Source organism: Salmo salar, chromosome ssa14, assembly GCF_905237065.1.
Source record: "Salmo salar chromosome ssa14, Ssal_v3.1, whole genome shotgun sequence".
NCBI classification, from domain to species: domain Eukaryota; kingdom Metazoa; phylum Chordata; class Actinopteri; order Salmoniformes; family Salmonidae; genus Salmo; species Salmo salar.
The window spans coordinates 50,186,485-50,206,669 of NC_059455.1; the positions used below are offsets into that span (position 1 = coordinate 50,186,485).

Consider the following 20,185-nt stretch of genomic DNA (forward strand, 5'->3'; position numbering starts at 1 on the left):
TGTGGGGGAGAGACAGACAGACATACAGAGAGAGAGGATGTTACTGGACCCTGTCAATGCTCAGTACAGAATTCACAAAATGGAGAGTATTCGGGTGACACTCACTCAACAGCCAAATGTACCATTGTGTAGTTTTAGAGGTGGAGAAAAATATTTAATGTAGTTTGTAGTTTATTGTAGTTTATGTGTTTTGAGGAAACAGAAACAACATTTACAAGGATGACTGACATGTAATGATAAATGATAAATATAGCTGCGAGGAGCAATGAATGGGGTTCACAGGATGACAAAAAAGGACACAGAAAACAGTTGGATAAGAAAGCAAGCACTCTATCATGTAGGACCTATCTTCCTTTACGTACAATTAGTGAAAGCATTACCATGTTTATCTCTTAATACCACAAGGATGATGCAAGTGAAGTTTAGTCTAGTGCTGTAGGTTGGTTAGTGTGGCCGACTTTGAATGCAGCAACTAATCATTCTCAAATTCATTAGAAGCCAAATTATCAAATCAAATTTTATTGGTTATATAACACATGGTTCGCAGATGTTAACCTCTCTAGGGTAGGGGGCAGTATTTTCACATCCGAATAAAAAACGTACCCGATTTAATCTGGTTATTACTACTGCCCAGAAACTAGAATATGCATATAATTGTTTGATTTGGATAGAAAACACCCTAAAGTTTCTAAAACTGTTTGAATGGTGTCTGTGAGTATAACAGAACTCATATGGCAGGCAAAAACCTGAGAAGATTCTGTACAGGAAGTGCCCTCTCTGACCATTTCTTGGCCTTCTACACTCTCTTTATTGAAAACTGAGGATCTCTGCTGTAACGTGACACTTCCTACAGCTCCCATAGGCTCTCAGAGGGCGCCAGAACGTTGAATGATGACTTTGCAGCCCATGGCTGAAAAACAGTAGCGCATTTGGTAAGTGGTCGATCTGAGAACAATGAGACGGCGCGCGCCTGCATGTGAAGAGGCCATTTTCAACTTTGAGTCTTTGAACGAAAACAGGGTTTCCAGGTCGGAATATTATCGCTTTTTTTTACGAGAAAAATCGCATAAAAATTGATTTTAAACAGCGTTTGACATGCTTCGAAGTACGGTAATGGAATATTTAGAATTTTTTTGTCACGATACGCGTCCGCGCGTCACCCTTCGTCACCCTTCGGATAGTGTCTTGAACGCAAGAACAAAACAGAGGATATTTGAACATAACTATGGATTATTTTGAACCAAAACAACATTTGTGGATGAAGTAGAAGTCCTGGGAGTGCATTCTGACAAAGAACAGCAAAGGTAATCCAATTTTTCTTATAGTAAATCTGGGTTTGGTGAGTGCCAAACTTGGTGGGTGTCAAAATAGCTAGCCCGTGATGGCGAGCTATCTACTCAGAATATTGCAAAATGTGCTTTTGCCGAAAAGCTATTTTAAAATCAGACACCGCGATTGCATAAAGGAGTTCTGTATCTATAATTCTTAAAATAATTGTTATGTTTTTTGTGAACGTTTATCGTGAGTAATTTAGTCAATTCACCGGAAGTTTGCGGTGGGTATGCTAGTTCTGAACGTCACATGCTAATGTAAAAAGCTGTTTTTTTTATATAAATATGAACTTGATTGAACAAAACATGCATGTATTGTATAACATAATGTCCTAGGAATGTCATCTGATGAAGATCATCAAAGGTTAGTGCTGCATTTAGCTGTGGTTTTGGTTTTTGTGACATTATATGCTAGCTTGAAAAATGGGTGTCTGATTATTTCTGGCTGGGTACTCTGCTGACATAATCTAATGTTTTGCTTTCGTTGTAAAGCCTTTTTGAAATCGGACAGTGTGGTTAGATTAACGAGAGTCTTGTCTTTAAAATGGTGTTAAATAGTCATATGTTTGAGAAATTGAAGTAATAGCATTTCTAAGGTATTTGAATAACGCGCCACGGGATTCCACTGGCTGTTACGTAGGTGGGTCGAAATCGTCCCACTGGCCCTAGAGAAGTTAACCACCTAACTGAGAAACTAAATTAAACCTTGCGTAATACCCTAGATGTAGTCGCACCCCTAAAAACAAAAAACGACAAAACGACAGTTCCGTAAGGTTCACAGACTATACAGGAAACAACCACCCACCAAAACACAAGTGAAACAAACACAACTAAATATGGCCTCCAATTAGAGACAATGACAACCAGCTGCCTCTAATTGGAGAACATTGCCAAAAACCAACATAGAGCTAGAAAACTAGAATAAACATAGAAATATAAAACATAGAACAAAACCAAAACACACAGAAACAACACCCCTGCCACGCCCTGACCATGCTACAATGCCAAATGATGCCTTTTACTGGTCAGGACGTGACAGTACCCCCCCCCCAAAGGTGCAGACCACGACTGCACCTAAAAAAAAAAAAGAAACACAAAACAACCCTAAACCTAAAGGGAGGGAAGGGAGGGTGGCCACCGTCAACGACGGTTCTTGTGCTACACCCCCCCTTCCCAATCCTCCCACTACGGAGGTGGCTCTGGCTCTGGCTGTAGCTCCCGTTCAGAAGACTCTGGGCTGAGAGGCGTCGCTGGAGGCCACGGCTGAGAGGCGTCGCTGAGGGCCCCGGGCTGAGGAGCGTCGCTGGAGGCTCCTGGCTGAGGAGCGTCGCTGGAATGCTCCTGGCTGAGGAGCGTCGCTGGAGGCTCCAGGCTGAGGAGCATCGCTGGAGGCTCCGGGCTGAGGAGCATCGCTGGAGGCTCCGGGCTGAGGAGCATCGCTGGAGGCCTCCTGCGTGGAGCTGGGACCGGTCTCCCCAGACTGAGACTTACAGGAGACTGGGTGCGCAGAGCAGGCACGGGGCACACTGGGCCGTGGAGGCGCACCGGCGGTCTGGAACTCAGGGCTGGCACACCCCGTCCTGGCTGACTGGTCACTGTAGCCCGACACGGGCAGAGCGCTGGCACAGGCCGAACTGGGCTGTGCTGGAGAGTGAGGGCTGCCGTGTGTAGAGCAGGCACAGGGTAAGCTGGACCGAGGAGACGCACTGGTGGCCAGATGCGCTGCGCCGGCCAACTCTCGCCCGGCAACGCTGCGGAGCCCGTACTGACCGCACCGGACTGTGCGTGCGTATGGGCGACACCATGCGCATTTCCGCATAGCACGGTGCTCTCCTCGTCACCCGCTCCCCACGGTAAGCACGGGGAGTTGGCTCAGGACTCCACCCTGACTCTGCCCAACTGCCCAACTCCCCGTGTGCCCCCCCAATTTTTTTAGAGGGAGCATGATTATTATTTATTTGACCCTGCTGGTCATCAATTAACGTTTTAACATCTTGGCCATGTACTGTTATAATCACAACCCAGCACAGCCCGAAGAGGACCGGCCACCCCTCAGAGCCTGGTTCCTCTCTAGGTTTCTTCCTATGTTCCATGCCTTTCTAGGGAGTTTTTCCTAGCCACTGTGCTTCTACTTCTGCATTGCTTGCTGTTTGCTGTTTTAGGCTGGGTTTCTGTACAGCACTTTGTGACATCGGCTGATGTAAAAAGGGCTTTATAAATACATTTGATTGATTGATTGATTCACTGTATCTAAGAAGGTGAATTCCAGAAGAACCAGACAGTTATTCTCTTCAAATCATCGGTTGTCTACACGGCCCTCCTACCCAAGCTGGGAGCGTCAACACGGCTGATTAGCCTCCTGAGAAAACTACTCTCAGAACGAGTTCAAGGAACAGACAACCAAGAGAAAGGAAAGTGTGTCATCGTGTGGACAATCAGAGACTTACACCCGGTAACGGAGGAGACGCCGCCATCGGAGTAGAAGGTCGTCGGCTAAACGTCCTAAGCGGAACTCGGTCCACGAAGAAGAAGAGATACCCAACGGAGACTTTCAACAAGTAAATACGTTCATTATAATTCTCACTCATAAGAGCGGCAGTTCGGGGCAAGGAGTTAGGGCTAAAACTAAGCATAGTTTACAAATGTATCCAAGTGTGCTTTTCTCTCGTGCACTCTCTCTCTCTCTCTCTCTAAATCCCCATCTTGTGTAACACGTGTCGTATCGTGTTGGTCCACTAGGGACCTGTTTCGTTGTACTAAGTTCTAATCAATAGCCCAGACTGTGTGTTTGTGTATCTTATATTATCACTTAGCTTGTTAGTAAATAAATAATCAACTCAATTGGTGTGGTAATGAATGATTTAGTGAGACCCGGATTTGTACAGATTTACGAATTATGCGACGTTCAGAATGAGACTGATTAGGAAATTAATTAATTAGTGACTGCTAGGAAATTGATATTCTGATATTCTTTGAGTTCATTTGGGAAACGGTAACTCATTAAAAAAAACTTTTCCCATGGTGCCCCAGGTTACTGAGTTAGTTAATGGTTACCTGATTAATTTGATCACGTAATTATAAACATTGTTAATTATTCGATGAATAGCATTCGTCACATGAATAATACTAACGTCACGACAGAAGGAAGAGGAAGAGGAGGATGAGAAAGGAGAGGAGAGGATGAGGATGAGGAGGCAGAAGAAGAGAGTGACAAAGAGGATGGAAGAGGAGGAGAAGGAGAAAGAGGAAGATTTCAGCTTGGACCAGGCACCTGGACACTTGGCTGCTGCTGCTGTCAGTTGATTTGGAGGCGTCCAGCCCGTAAATCTTACGGAGTTTGGGCCGTGCACGTTCACTGGTTTTGGGAATGGGAACGTCTGACGGCATTCCGTCCAGCTCGTCCAGCGTGTCTTGGCGGGAGAACAGCATGGTGGCCTCAGTGTAGGCACTGATGCGATAAAGAGATGGAGAGATGAGAAATAAATGAGTGGAATGATACAATGGTTACAAAATGGCTTCCACATGACACAGCTAAAGATGTGGAAGTTTCCAAAAAGGTAATGGTGGTGATGTGATTTCTCATCGCTCATGCTGAAGATACTGATCAAGCCCTAGAATTAGATATAGAATGAAATAATAGGATTTCTCCAGCACTCTCTTCAGTCTTTTCTTCTGCTTTTTATTACTACTTGTTATTTGGAGACTTTTGTATTTGTCGTTTGGTTCTTGATTGATATTTTTATTGTATTGCATTGTTGAGGAGAGTCAGCAAGTAAGCATTTCTCTGTACTGTGCGCATCTGACCAATAAACCTTTGATTTTATGCTCAAACCCTACAGCCCAACCCGAGCACTCCGTTCTGCTGCCTCAGGTCTTTTGGCCCTCCCACCCCTGCGGGAGGTCAGCTCCCGCTCAGCCCAGTCCAAACTATTCTCTGTCCTGGCACCCCAATGGTAGATCCAGCTTCCCCCTGAAGCCAGGATAGCATAGTCCCTGCCCATCTTCCAAAAACATCTGAAACCCAATCTCTTCAAACTGTATGTTAAATAATCCCCTTTCTCACCTCAACCCCCACAGTACTTAACCAGGACTTGACCCCCCCCCAGCTATGACTCTACTGACCCCCACAGCACTTAACCAGGACTTGACCCCCCCCCCACTAGCTATGACTCTACTGACCCCCACAGCACTTAACCAGGACTTGACCCCCCCCCAGCTATGACTCTACTACTCCCACAGCACTTAACCAGGACTTGACCCCCCCTCAGCTATGACTCTACTGCTCCCACAGCACTTAACCAGGACTTGACCCCCCCTCAGCTATGACTCTACTGCTCCCACAGCACTTAACCAGGACTTGACCCCCCTAGCTCTGACTCTACTGCTCCCACAGCACTTAACCAGGACTTGACCCCCCCTAGCTCTGACTCTACTGCTCCCACAGCACTTAACCAGGACTTGACCCCCCCTAGCTCTGACTCTACTGCTCCCACAGCACTTAACCAGGACTTGACCCCCCCTAGCTCTGACTCTACTGCTCCCACAGCACTTAACCAGGACTTGACCCCCCTAGCTCTGACTCTACTGCTCCCACAGCACTTAACCAGGACTTGACCCCCCCTAGCTCTGACTCTACTGCTCCCACAGCACTTAACCAGGACTTGACCCCCCCTAGCTATGACTCTACTGCTCCCACAGCACTTAACCAGGACTTGACCCCCCCCTAGCTATGACTCTACTGCCCCCACAGCACTTAACCAGGACTTGACCCCCCCCAGCTATGACTCTACTGACCCCCACAGCACTTAACCAGGACTTGACCCCCCCCAGCTATGACTCTACTGCTCCCACAGCACTTAACCAGGACTCGATCCCCCCTAGCTATGACGCTACTAATAGCTATGATATTGAGGAAAAATGTACTTTCTATGCCTGTGATGTGTGGTTGTCCCACCTAGTCATCTTTAGATGAATGCACTGACTGTAAGTTGTTCAGGATAAGAGCATCTGCTAAATGACTAAAATGTCAAATGTACATTTGATTTGAATTAATTCACGTACGATACACTTACCTGGATATGCTGTCTCGTGATGCCAAAGATAAACTTACCTGGATATGCTGTCTCGTGATGCCAAAGATAAACTTACCTGGATATGCTGTCTCGTGATGCCAAAAATAAACTTACCTGGATATGCTGTCTCGTGATGCCAAAAATAAACTTACCTGGATATGCTGTCTCGTGATGCCAAAAATAAACTTACCTGGATATGCTGTCTCGTGATGCCAAAAATAAACTTACCTGGATATGCTGTCTCGTGATGCCAAAAATAAACTTACCTGGATATGCTGTCTCGTGATGCCAAAGATGCCATGCTGTCCTGGCTCTCCATGCGATAGTCGCCTCTCCTCCTGTGGACCCTGTGAGACCCCCCTGACCCACTGTCCTCCTCACTGAGCCGATCCAGGCTGGACCCCCGAGACATGTTCATACGCATCTGCTTCTGGTAAAACACATGGATACTTTCTCTGGACGGGACGTTGCCCTGCAGGGGGGGGAAGGTTAGATCAGGATAGTAATTTAATCTCGGTTTTGTTTTCTAGTTTGCTATATATATATCAAAGTCAAAAATCAAATCGAACTATTTAAAGAGTGTTTATGTAAGACAAGATACTCAAAGGGGGCAGCAGGTAGCCTAGTGGTTAGAGTGTTGGACTAGTAACTGAAAGGTTGAAAGATCGAATCCCTGAGCTGACAAGGTAAAAAAATCTGTTGTTCTGCCCCTTGAACAAGGCAGTTAACCCACTGTCCCTAGGCCGTCATTGAAAATAAGAATTTGTTCTTAACTGACTTGCCTAGTTAACCTGTTGGGGCTAGGGGGCAGTATTTGCACGGCTGGATAAAAAAACGTACCCGATTTAATCTGGTTACTAATCCTACCCAGTAACTAGAATATGCATATACTTATTATATATGGATAGAAAACACCCTAAAGTTTCTAAAACTGTTTGAATGGTGTCTGTGAGTATAACAGAACTCATTTGGCAGGCAAAACCCTGAGACATTTTCTGACAGGAAGTGGATATCTGATGTGTTGAATTACCTTTAAGCCTATGCCATTGAAACACACAGGGGTTGATTAATGTTTTGGCACTTCCTATTGCTTCCACTAGATGTCACCAGCCTTTACAAAGTGTTTTGAGTCTTTTACTGTGAGATCTGACCGAACAAGAGCCATGGAACGGTGATGGCCGATTAGACTCTGGCGCGCGAGTTCATGTTGGGTACCCTCGTTCCAATACGTTATAAAAGAGAATGCATTCGTCCACCTTGAATATTATTCATGTTCTGGTTAAAAAAGTCACTAATGATTTATGCTATACAACGTTTGACATGTTTGAACGAACGTAAATATATTTTTTCCCCTCGTTCATGACGAGAAGTCCGGCTGGCTTAGATCATGTGCTAACAACACGGAGCTTTTTGGATATAAATGATGAGCTTTTTTGAACAAAACTACATTCGTTATGGACCTGGGATTCCTGGAAGTGACATCTGATGAAGAGAATCAAAGGTAATGGATTATTTACATAGTATTTTCGATTTTAGATCTCTCCAACATGGCCGTTTGTCTGTATAGCAAAGCATATTTTTCTGGGCGCAGTGCTCAGATTATTGCAAAGTGTGATTTCCCAGTAAGGTTATTTTTAAATCTGGCAAGTTGATTGCGTTCAAGAGATGTAAATCTATAATTCTTTAAATGACAATATAATATTTTACCAATGTTTTCTAATTTTAATTATTTAATTTGTGGTGCTGACTTGACTGCCGGTTATTGGAGGGAAACGATTTCCTCAACATCAATGCCATAGTAAAACGCTGTTTTTGGATATAAATATGAACTTGATAGAACTAAAAATGCATGCATTGTCTAACATAATGTCCTAGGAGTGTCATCTGATGGAGATTGTAAAAGGTTAGTGCATCATTTTAGCTGGTTTTATGGTTTTGGTGACCCTGTCTTTGAATTGACAAAACATTACACACAGCTATTGTCAATGTGCTCTCCTAACATAATCTAACTTTATGCTTTCGCCGTAAAACCTTTTTGAAATCGGACAACGTGGTTAGATTAAGGAGATGTTTATCTTTCAAAGGGTGTAAGATAGTTGTATGTTTGAAAAATTTGAATTTTGACATTTATTTGGTTTCAAATTTGCCGCTCTTGAAATGCACCTGCTGTTGATAGGGTGCACCACGGGTGGCACGCTAGCGTCCCACATAGCCCCAAGAAGTTAACCTGTTAGGGCTAGGGGGCAGTATTGACACGGCTGGATAAAAAACATACCCGATTTAATCTGGTTACCACTCCTACCCAGTAACTAGAATATGCATATACTTATTACATATGGATAGAAAACACCCTAAATTTTCTAAAACTGTTTGAATGGTGTCTGTGAGTATAACAGAACTCAAATGGCAGGTCAAAACCTGAGAGATTCCTTTACAGGAAGTGGCCTGTCTGACCATTTCTTGAACTTCTTTTCCATCTCTATCATTTACTAAGGATCTCTGCTCTAACGTGACACTTCCCACGTCGTCCATAGGCGCTCAGAGCCCGGGAAAAAACAGAATGTCGTCATTCCAGCCCCAGGCTGAAACACATTATCGCCTTTCTCAAGTGGCCGATCAAGGGACACTGGGCTTATGCGCGTGACCCCGACCGCCCCCGCCTTTGTGATTTTTTCCTCTGTTTGCCGAAAAGGAGATTCCCTGTCGGAATATTATCGCTTTTCTACGAGAAAAATGTCGTAAAAATTGATTTTAAACAGCGGTTGACATGCTTCGAAGTACGGTAATGGAATATTTAGAATTTTATTATCACGAATTGCGCCATGCGCGTGACACTTCTTTAGTATTTCGGATAGTGTCTGGAACGCACGAACAAAACGCCGCTATTCGGATATAACGCTGGATTATTTTGGACCAAACCAACATTTGTTATTGAAGTAGCAGTCCTGGGTGTGCATTCTGACGAAGACAACAAAAGGTAATCAAACTTTTATAATAGTAAATATGATTATGGTGAGTGCTAAACTTGCCGGGTGTCTAAATAGCGAGCCCGTGATGCCTGGGCTATGTACTTAGAATATTGCAAAATGTGCTTTCACCAAAAAGCTATTTTAAAATCGGACATATCGAGTGCATAGAGGAGGTCTGTATCTATAATTCTTAAAATAATTGTTATGCTTTTTGTGAACGTTTATCGTGAGTAATTTAGTAAAATGTTAGCGAATTCCCCGGAAGTTTGCGGGGGGTATGCTAGTTCTGAACGTCACATGCTAATGTAAAAAGCTGGTTTTTGATATAAATATGAACTTGATTGAACAAAACATGCATGTATTGTATAACATAATGTCCTAGGGTTGTCATCTGATGAAGATCATCAAAGGTGAGTGCTGCATTTAGCTGTCTTCTGGGTTTTGGTGACATTATATGCTGGCTTGAAAAATGGGTGTCTGATTATTTCTGGCTTGGTACTCTGCTGACATAATCTAATGTTTTGCTTTCGTTGTAAAGCCTTTTTGAAATCGGACAGTGTGGTTAGATTAACGAGAGTCTTGTCTTTAAATGGCTGTAAAATAGTCATATGTTTGAGAAATTGCGGTAATAGGATTTTTAAGGTTTTGAAAATCGCGCCACAGGCTGGCAGTGGCTGTTACGTAGGTGGGACGCAAGCGTCCCACCTAGCCCATAGAGGTTAAATTAAGGTAACAGAAATATGTGTATATATATATATATATACACATATTTCTGTATATTTCTGTATATATATATATATATATATAGAGGGAGAGTGACAGAAGAAAGTAGTACCTTTTTGACCTCTCTAGTGAGCATACATCTCTCAATACGCAGCACGGTGGAGATGTCTATGTGTTCTCTACACACGTTGTTCATCCACTTGGTGAAGCTCTCCACCGTCGTCTGGAACAACACCCAGGTGAACTTGATGATGTTGAACACTCGCTTCAGGATGTTGTCTGGTGGTACGTGGGAAAGAGAAGTTCCAAATATTTACATTTTATCAGCAGACAATCTTATACAAATCGACATCAGGGCACTCAACTAAACTAGCTAAAACAATCATGATCCAGAGTATTGTCATCACGATCATTGATTCTGAGTAGACTATAGTAAGAACCTATAATATATATATAATATATATAGAATCAATATCAAGACTGGTGGTTGTCTCTCCGTGTAAGTGGTTTTATATATACATATATTACAGTATTTGAAAGGGTCTATGACCCACCTGGTCCGTCAGATTTCTTCTCCTGTGGTCCCTCCTGATCTTCCTCCATCTCTATGGTCACATGACCTGCACAGAATAACACAATAAAACAATAATTTACAGAGAATAACACAACAAAATAATAACTTAGAGAATAACACAAAACAATAATTTATAGTAAATAACACAAAAAAAACAATAAGTTACAGAGAATAACACAACAATATATTTTTTTGTATTGTATTTTTTTCCAGGTAAGTTGACTGAGAACACATTCTCATTTATAGCAACAACCTGGGGAATATTTACAGGGGAGAGGAGGGGGGATGAATGAGCCAATTGTAAACTGGGGATGATTAGGTGACCATGATGGTATGAGGGACAAATTGGGAATTTAGCCAGGACACCAGGGTTAACACCCCTACTCTTACGATAAGTACCATGGGATTTTTAGCAACCACAGAGAGTCAGGACACCCATTTTAACATCCCATCTGAAAGACAGCACCCTACACAGGGCAATGTCCCCAATCACTGCCCTGGGGCAATTTTTTTTAGACCAGAAGAAAGGGTGCCTCCTACTGGCCCCCCAACACCACTTCCAGCAGTATCTGGTCTCCCATCCAGGGACCAACCAGGACCAAGCCTGCTTAGCTTCAGAAACAAGCTAGCAGTGGGATGCTGGGTTATATGCTGGTGGTCAAGTTACAGAGAGTTACACAACAAAACAATAAGTTACAGAAATTAACACAACAAAATAACTTTCAGAGAATAACATAAAACAATAACTTTCAGAGAATAACATAACAAAACAATAACTTTCATTAGATTTGGGTTATAATTAGTGAGTGTGAGAACCCCTTCTACTGGACATCTTGGGGTAGTCGTCAGGGATGTCCTTTCTCACCCCTGCTTTTCGCTTTCACAAACAAGCCTTAAGTTATCTACATGAATTAAGAGGTGGTGAATCAAGCATAAAGTGTAGCATAAAGGGATCTTGTAAAATAACGATGCAATTTGAATCACAGATTAAAGACTGATCTTCCGTGAGAACTAAGGAAGTAGCATGAGTCCTCAGAGGTCGTAAGAACAGAATGATGCAATGGTCTATTCTCGTGATCTTCCTCTTCTTTGGTCAAATTATGTATGCTGATGATTTTCTTTATATCAGTGACTCAGTGACTCCATGATATCTCTTAACTTACCTTCCTTCTTGTCCTTCTTGTGTTTGTCTCTCTTGGTGTACCTCTTCCAGAACTTACGCTTCTCTTTGCTTCGTTCCTTCATGGCTGTCTTGGAGTCTGTTATCCAGGCATGGTAGACAAACTGGGAGCGTACAGTACAGGAAGCACAATGTTAGTTTGGACATAAAGGGACAGATCCTGATTTGAGATCTGTGCGCTCTTAACTCTGACTTTCGCAAAATGATGTATTGAGTCATGTGTTGATACATGTATTGATTCATGTGTTAATTCATGTATTGATTCATGTATTGATTTGTGTCGATTCATGTATTGTTCATGTATTTTTTCATGTTGATTCATATATTGATGACAATTTGAACAGGAAAAAAATTGTTATGCAAACAGATCTCAAAAGGATTCAGTCCAATCAAACAGATCTCAAGGATTCAGTCCAATCAAACAGATCTCAAGGATTCAGTCCAATCACACAGATCTCAAGGATTCAGTCCAATCAAACAGATCTCAAGGATTCAGTCCAATCAAACAGATCTCAAGGATTCAGTCCAATCAAACAGATCAAGGATTCAGTCCAATCAAAGGAATGCTACGGTCAAGGCACACTCAGAGGCAAATAAAACAAGAGCAATAGCAAGCCAGGTGACCATTAGTTAACCCTTTAAACCACAGACAAATCAAAACAATCGAGATCAGAGTCACAAAGAAAACATGACAATTTTAGTGTTTTTGCTTCACTGCACATCAGTACAAAAGGTAGACGCCACCTGCGATTTATGGCATTTTACACTCTTATATTGTAATTTGTAACAATGGCTTCATCGTGACTAGGCGACAATATCGAAGGCTTACTTGTAAATATATTTAACCTTGTACAGACTCTAGTACAATGGAGCAAACCACACCAAAATCTCAAATGTGTGATAACAACACCAATGCATTTTCTGAGACCTGTTGGTAAAAGGCTCTGCCGAGTTCATGCAAACTGCTTCAAAACAATCTATCACTTAAAACACATGACAGAAGGACCACTGTAGTTCCATCCCCATCCTGTCTGGAATATTTCGGATATTTTTTGTTTCTAAATGGATATGGTATTGGATCGGATATGGGATGGAAAGACAGTTGGTTATACATGCATTGGCCTTCATTGAAACAGCAAATCTACACAAAACAGGCTGAGGACACAGGATACAGTCTACACAGGCTGTGGTAAGAGAAGATACAGGCTGAGGACACAGGATACAGTCTACACAGGCTGTGGTAAGAGGATATACAGGCTGAGGACACAGGATACAGTCTACACAGGCTGTGGTAAGAGGATATGCTGAATCTGTTGTTTGGTACCTTAGCTGCCCTGATTACATACTGAAGGATGGTTTTGGGCAGTTTAATGATAGATCTGGGCAGAGCTATAAGGGCTGAGGCAAACTTCCCAATAGCTCGCTGAAGAAGAGGGATAAAAGGGTGGTAGGGTAGTTAGTAGAAAACAGAAAGATAAAGGTACATATCTTTTCCTACACTAGTAGTGGCAACAGATAATCTGATACTAAACTAGACAATACTGACAATGAAATACAATGAAATATTTCACATTATAGTAATACCGGGTAACTACTTTAAGTATAGTGAGGAAACGTTGACGCTGGTCTGGTCTGGAGCTCACCTGAAACGCTGACTTCTTGGGGAGCTCTTGATCTTCTCTTGTCTCTTCCTCTTCCTCCTCTTCTTCACTGTCAGTTTCAAACAAGTAATAATCTCCACTTCTCACCACTGATGAGTAGAGAGCAAGGTGCTGTTAATATTAACTGAAGGAAAAGGGCTTGAAAGCAGGTGATGTTTTTGTTGGGGTGTAGAGAGTCTGTAAACTAGGTAAATGTGTGGCAGCAGAGGTTGGTTTGATTCAAAAAGCCCACTAGTGGGATGAAGTTGATAAAGGGTAGGAAAGCAAACACAATGTTAGACACACAATATTAACATATTAGTTTGTTTACTAAGACATGGCATAGATTGAGGTGATTTGGGCAGACCTTTAAAAGAATTGTAATAGTTGAAACTGACTTATGTCCTTGAACAGAAGAGCCATAATTGGGGGGGGGGGAACAGGAAGAGAGGAGGATGCTGGGTAATATATGAATGGGGTTAGGATGAGGGGCTGAACTGGGTAAATCATATAATGAATGTAACGATATGACAGGGTGATACTAAGAAATCAATTCAACACAGAAACAGGGCACCACAGAGAACAACTGAGACACATCTCAGAGAAACGTGGGTATAGTTGTCTACAGTTTTTTCAATGTCAATTTGAAACTTGATTTCCTTATTAAAACCTTCAGACCTTATTAAACGTGGATCGTTCTGATTAGTATTGCTCAGTTTCCCCTCGTGCGGTACATATATCGGTGATCGTGACTATAACGGAGACATAATCCTTCACCCTTCATTCGTCCAAGAAAGACAGAATGAAAAGGGAGAAGGCACTTAGCTCTGTCTAATAGAATCTTTCACAATGAGAGATTCCCTACTGTGGCCTCACCAGGACCACAACCACAAACATCACAGGCATCAGTTATTTTCTTTTCTCTCATGGGAAATAGTCTATTTATGGCCCCCATTGCCATTAGTTGAGGCATATTCTAGTATTATTTCATTCCAGCAAATCAGTACACTCTCCCGTCTGTATATTTCTGATGCTTTGGTTGTTCATCAATCAGTCGAACAATTAACTAACCAATTAATTAATCGAGGGGCCTTAAATAGAGACAGAAAAGGACTGAGGTCTGGATGGAACGTTGACGTTTGTTTTGGGTCGTCTGGAGCCCAGGTGCAGTATGGGAATCCTCTGAGAGTTCTGGTCAAGGACACAACAGTCAATCAGAGCGGAGAAAGAAGAAGGGGTCAACCTACTGGAGGCGTGGTCAACCCAAGGCCGCCACCACTGCCTTTTTTTAGTCTTGGCTGTTTCTTTCTCTTTCACTTTCTCTCTTTCTCGCTCTGCTCCTAAAATAAAAATGGTTTCACATGTAGATCAATTATGCTTTATATTGAAAAAATATTTCTTCATTCAGACTTTGTACAAGTTAAACGGTATCTTAAAAAATATATATATATACTGCTCAAAAAAATAAAGGGAACACTTAAACAACACAATGTAACTCCAAGTCAATCACACTTCTGTGATTAGGAAGCAACACTGATTGCCAATAAATTTCACATGCTGTTGTGCAAATGGAATAGACAACAGGTGGAAATTATAGGCAATTAGCAAGACACCCCCAATAAAGGAGTGGTTCTGCAGGTGGTGACCACAGACCACTTCTCAGTTCCTATGCTTCCTGGCTGATGTTTTGGTCACTTTTGAATGCTGGCGGTGCTTTCACTTTAGTGGTAGCATGAGACGGAGTCTACAACCCACACAAGTGGCTCAGGTAGTGCAGCTCATCCAGGATGGCACATCAATGCGAGCTGTGGCAAGAAGGTTTGCTGTGTCTGTCAGCGTAGTGTCCAGAGCATGGAGGTGCTACCAGGAGACAGGCCAGTACATCAGGAGACGTGGAGGAGGCCGTAGGAGGGCAACAACCCAGCAGCAGGACCGATACCTCCGCCTTTGAGCAAGGAGGAGCAGGAGGAGCACTGCCAGAGCCCTGCAAAATGACCTCCAGCAAGCCACAAATGTGCATGTGTCTGCTCAAACGGTCAGGAACAGACTCCATGAGGATGGTATGAGGGCCCGACGTCCACAGGTGGGGGTTGTGCTTACAGCCCAACACCGTGCAGGATGTTTGGCATTTGCCAGAGAACACCAAGATTGGCAAATTCGCCATTGGTGCCCTGTGCTCTTCACAGATGAAAGCAGGTTCACACTGAGCACGTGACAGATGTGACAGAGTCTGGACATGCCGTGGAGAACGTTCTGCTGCCTGCAACATCCTCCAGCATGACCGGTTTGGCGGTGGGTCCGTCATGGTGTGGGGTGGCATTTCTTTGGGGGGCCGCACAGCCCTCCATGTGCTCGCCAGAGGTAGCCTGACTGCCATTAGGTACCGAGATGAGATCCTCAGACCCCTTGTGAGACCATATGCTGGTGCGGTTGGCCCTGGGTTCCTCCTAATGCAAGACAATGCTAGACCTCATGTGGCTGGAGTGTGTCAGCAGTTCCTGCAAGAGGAAGGCATTGATGCTATGGACTGGCCCGCCCGTTCCCCAGACCTGAATCCAATTGAGCACATCTGGGACATCATGTCTCGCTCCATCCACCAACGCCACGTTGCCCCACAGACTGTCCAGGAGTTGGCGGATGCTTTAGTCCAGGTCTGGGAGGAGATCCCTCAGGAGACCATCCGCCACCTCATCAGGAGCATGCCCAGGCATTGTAGGGAGGTCATACAGGCACGTGGAGGCCACACACACTACTGAGCCTCATTTTGACTTGTTTTAAGGACATTACATCAAAGTTGGATCAGCCTGTAGTGTGGTTTTCCACTTTAATTTTGAGTGTGACTCCAAATCCAGACCTCCATGGGTTGATAAATTGGATTTCCATTGATTCTTTTTGTGTGATTTTGTTGTCAGCACATTCAACTATGTAAAGAAAAAAGTATTTAATAAGATTATTTCATTCATTCAGATCTAGGATGTGTTATTTTAGTGTCCGCTTAATTTTTTTGAGCAGTGTATATACCTTCATGATGCATTGTGACCAGAACATTGTTTTCAGTAATGATATAAATAATGATCGGGATTGTATGAAAATCGATTCCAGGGTTTCCTAAAGGTTCCATGAGAACTAACCAACACCCAGTCTATATTGATTAGCCATTCCACCTAGTTTTAACATCAGTACTCCTAGAGAGACGTTAAGAGCCTTCATCATGATACAGTACCATCATCCTCTTCCTCCTGCTCCTGGATGGGGTTCTCTCTGTCCCCTGACTCCTGAGGCTGGATGGGGTTCTCTCTGTACCCTGACTCCTGAGGCTGGATGGGGTTCTCTCTGTCCCCAGATTCCTGAGCCAGGCTCAACATCTTTTTCTTCCCACTCTTAAACTTCTCCTGGCGCTGTTTTATACGGTCCATCCTGAGAGGGAGAGAGACAGAGACAGAAAGATGATGAATGACAACACTCAGTTCTATCTATCAAGAGAAAGCAGACAAGGTTTCTCTCTCTTCTTCCATGTTTCTAGAACAATATTGAAAGAAAGCAAATACTATTTGGACTATTTGGCCTGTTAGAGGCTGTATAAGGGTTAGGTTAATAGATAAAGGTTTAAAGGTTAGGTTAATATATAAAGGCTTAAAGGTTAGGTTAACCTGTTAGGGCTAGGGGGCAGTATTGACACGGCCGGATAAAAAACGTACCCGATTAAATCTGGTTACTACTCCTGCCCAGTAACTAGAATATGCATATAATTATTGGCTTTGGATAGAAAACACCCTAACGTTTCTAAAACTGTTTGAATGGTGTCTGTGAGTATAACAGAACTCAAATGGCAGGCCAAAACCTGAGAAGATTCCATGCAGGAAGTGGCCTGTCTGACAAGTTGTGTTTCATCTTGGCTCTTTTTATTGAAGACTGAGGATCTTTGCTCTAACGTGACACTTCCTACGGCTCCCATAGGCTCTCACAGCCCGGGAAAAAGCTGAACGATATCGAGGCAGCCTCTGGCTGAAACACATTATCGCTTTTGGCAAGTGGCCGATCAGAGTACTATGGGCTTAGGCACGTGCCCGAGTCGACCGAATGCTTTATTTTCTTTCGTCTGTTTACCTAAACGCAGATTCCCGGTCGGAATATTATCACTTTTTTATGAGAAAAATGGCATAAAAATCTATTTTAAACAGCGGTTGACATGCTTCGAAGTACGGTAATGGAATATTTAGAAATTATTTGTCACGAATTGCGCCATGCTCGTCACCCTTATTTACCCTTTCGGATAGTGTCTTGAACGCACGAACAAAACGCCGCTGTTTGGATATAACTATGGATTATTTTGAACCAAACCAACATTTGTTTTTGAAGTAGAAGTCCTGGGACTGCATTCTGACGAAGACAGCAAAGGTAATAACATTTTTCTTATAGTAAATCTGACTTTGGTGAGTGCTAAACTTGCTGGGTGTCTAAATAGCTAGCCCGGTGATGCCGGGCTATTTACTGAGAATATTGCAAAATGTGCTTTCACCGAAAAGCTATTTTAAAATCGGACATATCGAGTGCATAGAGGAGTTCTGTATCTATAATTCTTAAAATAATTGTTATGCTTTTTGTGAATGTTTATCGTGAGTAATTTAGTAAATTCACCGGCAGTGTTCGGTGGGAATGCTAGTCACATGCTAATGTAAAAAGCTGGTTTTTGATATAAATATGAACTTGATTGAACAAAACATGCATGTATTGTATAACATAATGTCCTAGGGTTGTCATCTGATGAAGATAATCAAAGGTTAGTGCTGCATTTAGCTGTGGTTTGGGTTTATGTGACATTATATGCTAGCTTGAAAAATGGGTGTCTGATTATTTCTGGCTGGGTACTCTGCTGACATAATCTAATGTTTTGCTTTCGTTGTAAAGCCTTTTTGAAATCGGACAGTGTGGTTAGATTAACGAGAGTCTTGTCTTTAAAATGGTGTAAAATAGTCATATGTTTGAAAAATTGAAGTTTTTGCATTTTTGAGGTTTTTAAATAACGCGCCACGGGATTACACTGGCTGTTACGTAGGTGGGACGATTTGGTGCCACCTACCCTAGAGAGGTTAATATATAAAGGTTTAAAGGTTAGGTTAATATATAAAGGTTAAAGGGAAGGTTAATAGATAAAGGTTTTAAGGGAAGGTTCATATCAAGCAGACAGCTGTTGTGACTTACTGTCTCTTCAGCTGTTCCATAGACTTGTTCTCTTCCTCCAGTCTGGCTCTGACTGCCTTCACTATAGTAGCCTGGAACAATTCAGCCCCTCTGAAACACACACATACATCATCACATCACAGATACATTACCATATCACAGATACATCACAGATACATGATCACATCACAGGTACATTACCATATCATTGTAAAGGGGTGCGTAACTGGTGGCAGGGAAGTCAGACGCAGGGGAGCAGAACTAGGTAGTAGCCGGAGTAGTTTAATCCAAAAAACCAACGGCATAAAAATACAACAGAATATGGGTACAAAAAACCTGACACGCACCAGTAAACAAGTGCACAAGCACTTACAACAAACAATCCCACACAAAGACATGGGGGGGAACAGAGGGTTAAATATACAACAAAAAATGAGGGAAATGGAAACCAGCTGTGTAGGAAAACAAGACAAAACAAATGGAAAATGAAAAGTGGATCGACGATGGCTAGAAGACCGGTGACGCCGACCGCCGAACGCTGCCCGAACAAGGAAAGGAAATGACTTCGGTGGAAGTCGTGACAGTACCCCCCCCCCCTTGACACGCAGCTCCAGCAGCGCGCCGACACCGGCCTCGGGACGACCCGGAGAGCGAGGTGCAGGGCGATCCGGACGGAGACGGTGGAACTCCCGCAGCATTGAAGGGTCCAACACGTCCTCCACCGGAATCCAGCATCTCTCCTCCGGACCGTAACCCTCCCAGTCCACGAGGTACTGAAGGCCCCTCGCCCGATGTCTCGAATCCAGTATGGATCGAACAGAGTACGCCTGGGCCCCCTCGATGTCCAGAGGAACCTTCCGCACCTCAGACTCCTGGAACAGGCCAGCCACCACCGGCCTGAGGAGAGACACATGGAACGATGGGTTAATACGGTAATCGGGGGGAAGCTGTAACCTCTAACTCACCTCGTTCAGTCTCCTCAGGACTTTAAATGGCCCCACAAACCGCGGACCCAGCTTCCGGCAGGGCAGGCGGAGGGGCAGGTTTCAGGTCGAGATCCAGACCCGGTCCCTCGGTGTGAACACCGGGGCCTCACTGCAGTGACAGTCTGCGCTGGCTGTCTGGCGCAGCACGGTGCGCTGAAGGTGAACATGAGCAGCGTCCCATGTCTCCTCCGCACGCCGAAACCAGTGGCCTCGGTCTGACTCTGATGCCAAGGAGCCAGAACCGGCTGATACCCCAGTACGCACTGGAAGGGGGAGAGGTTAGTGGAGGAGTGGTGGAGCGAGTTCTGGGCCATCTCTGCCCAGGGCACGGTCTGGCAATAAGACCTCAGAAACTTACCCACATCCTGGTTAACTCTCTCCACTTGCCCGTTACTCTCGGGGTGAAAACCTGAGGTAAGGCTGATCGAGACCCCCAGACGTTCCATGAACGCCCTCCAGACCCTCGACATGAACTGGGGACTCCGATCAGACACTATATCAAGGGTCCCTGCAGGCAAACTCCCGACGG

The 20,185-nt window shown here is 43.8% G+C and overlaps 1 protein-coding gene across 1 annotated transcript in view; it reads right to left on the bottom strand.

Annotated features, from left to right (window-relative positions):
- LOC106591876 (piezo-type mechanosensitive ion channel component 2) overlaps positions 1-20,185 on the bottom strand; it is a 267,883-nt gene that overhangs the window by 59,505 nt on the left and 188,193 nt on the right. The window contains exons 36-44 of the mRNA XM_045693681.1: positions 18,692-18,781; positions 16,713-16,906; positions 14,737-14,829; positions 13,493-13,599; positions 11,833-11,953; positions 10,650-10,715; positions 10,208-10,374; positions 6,670-6,875; positions 4,603-4,779 (exon numbers count right to left, since the gene is read on the bottom strand). Of these exons, the coding sequence (XP_045549637.1) occupies positions 4,603-4,779; positions 6,670-6,875; positions 10,208-10,374; positions 10,650-10,715; positions 11,833-11,953; positions 13,493-13,599; positions 14,737-14,829; positions 16,713-16,906; positions 18,692-18,781 (1,221 nt within the window). The remainder of the gene's footprint in view (positions 1-4,602; positions 4,780-6,669; positions 6,876-10,207; positions 10,375-10,649; positions 10,716-11,832; positions 11,954-13,492; positions 13,600-14,736; positions 14,830-16,712; positions 16,907-18,691; positions 18,782-20,185) is intronic.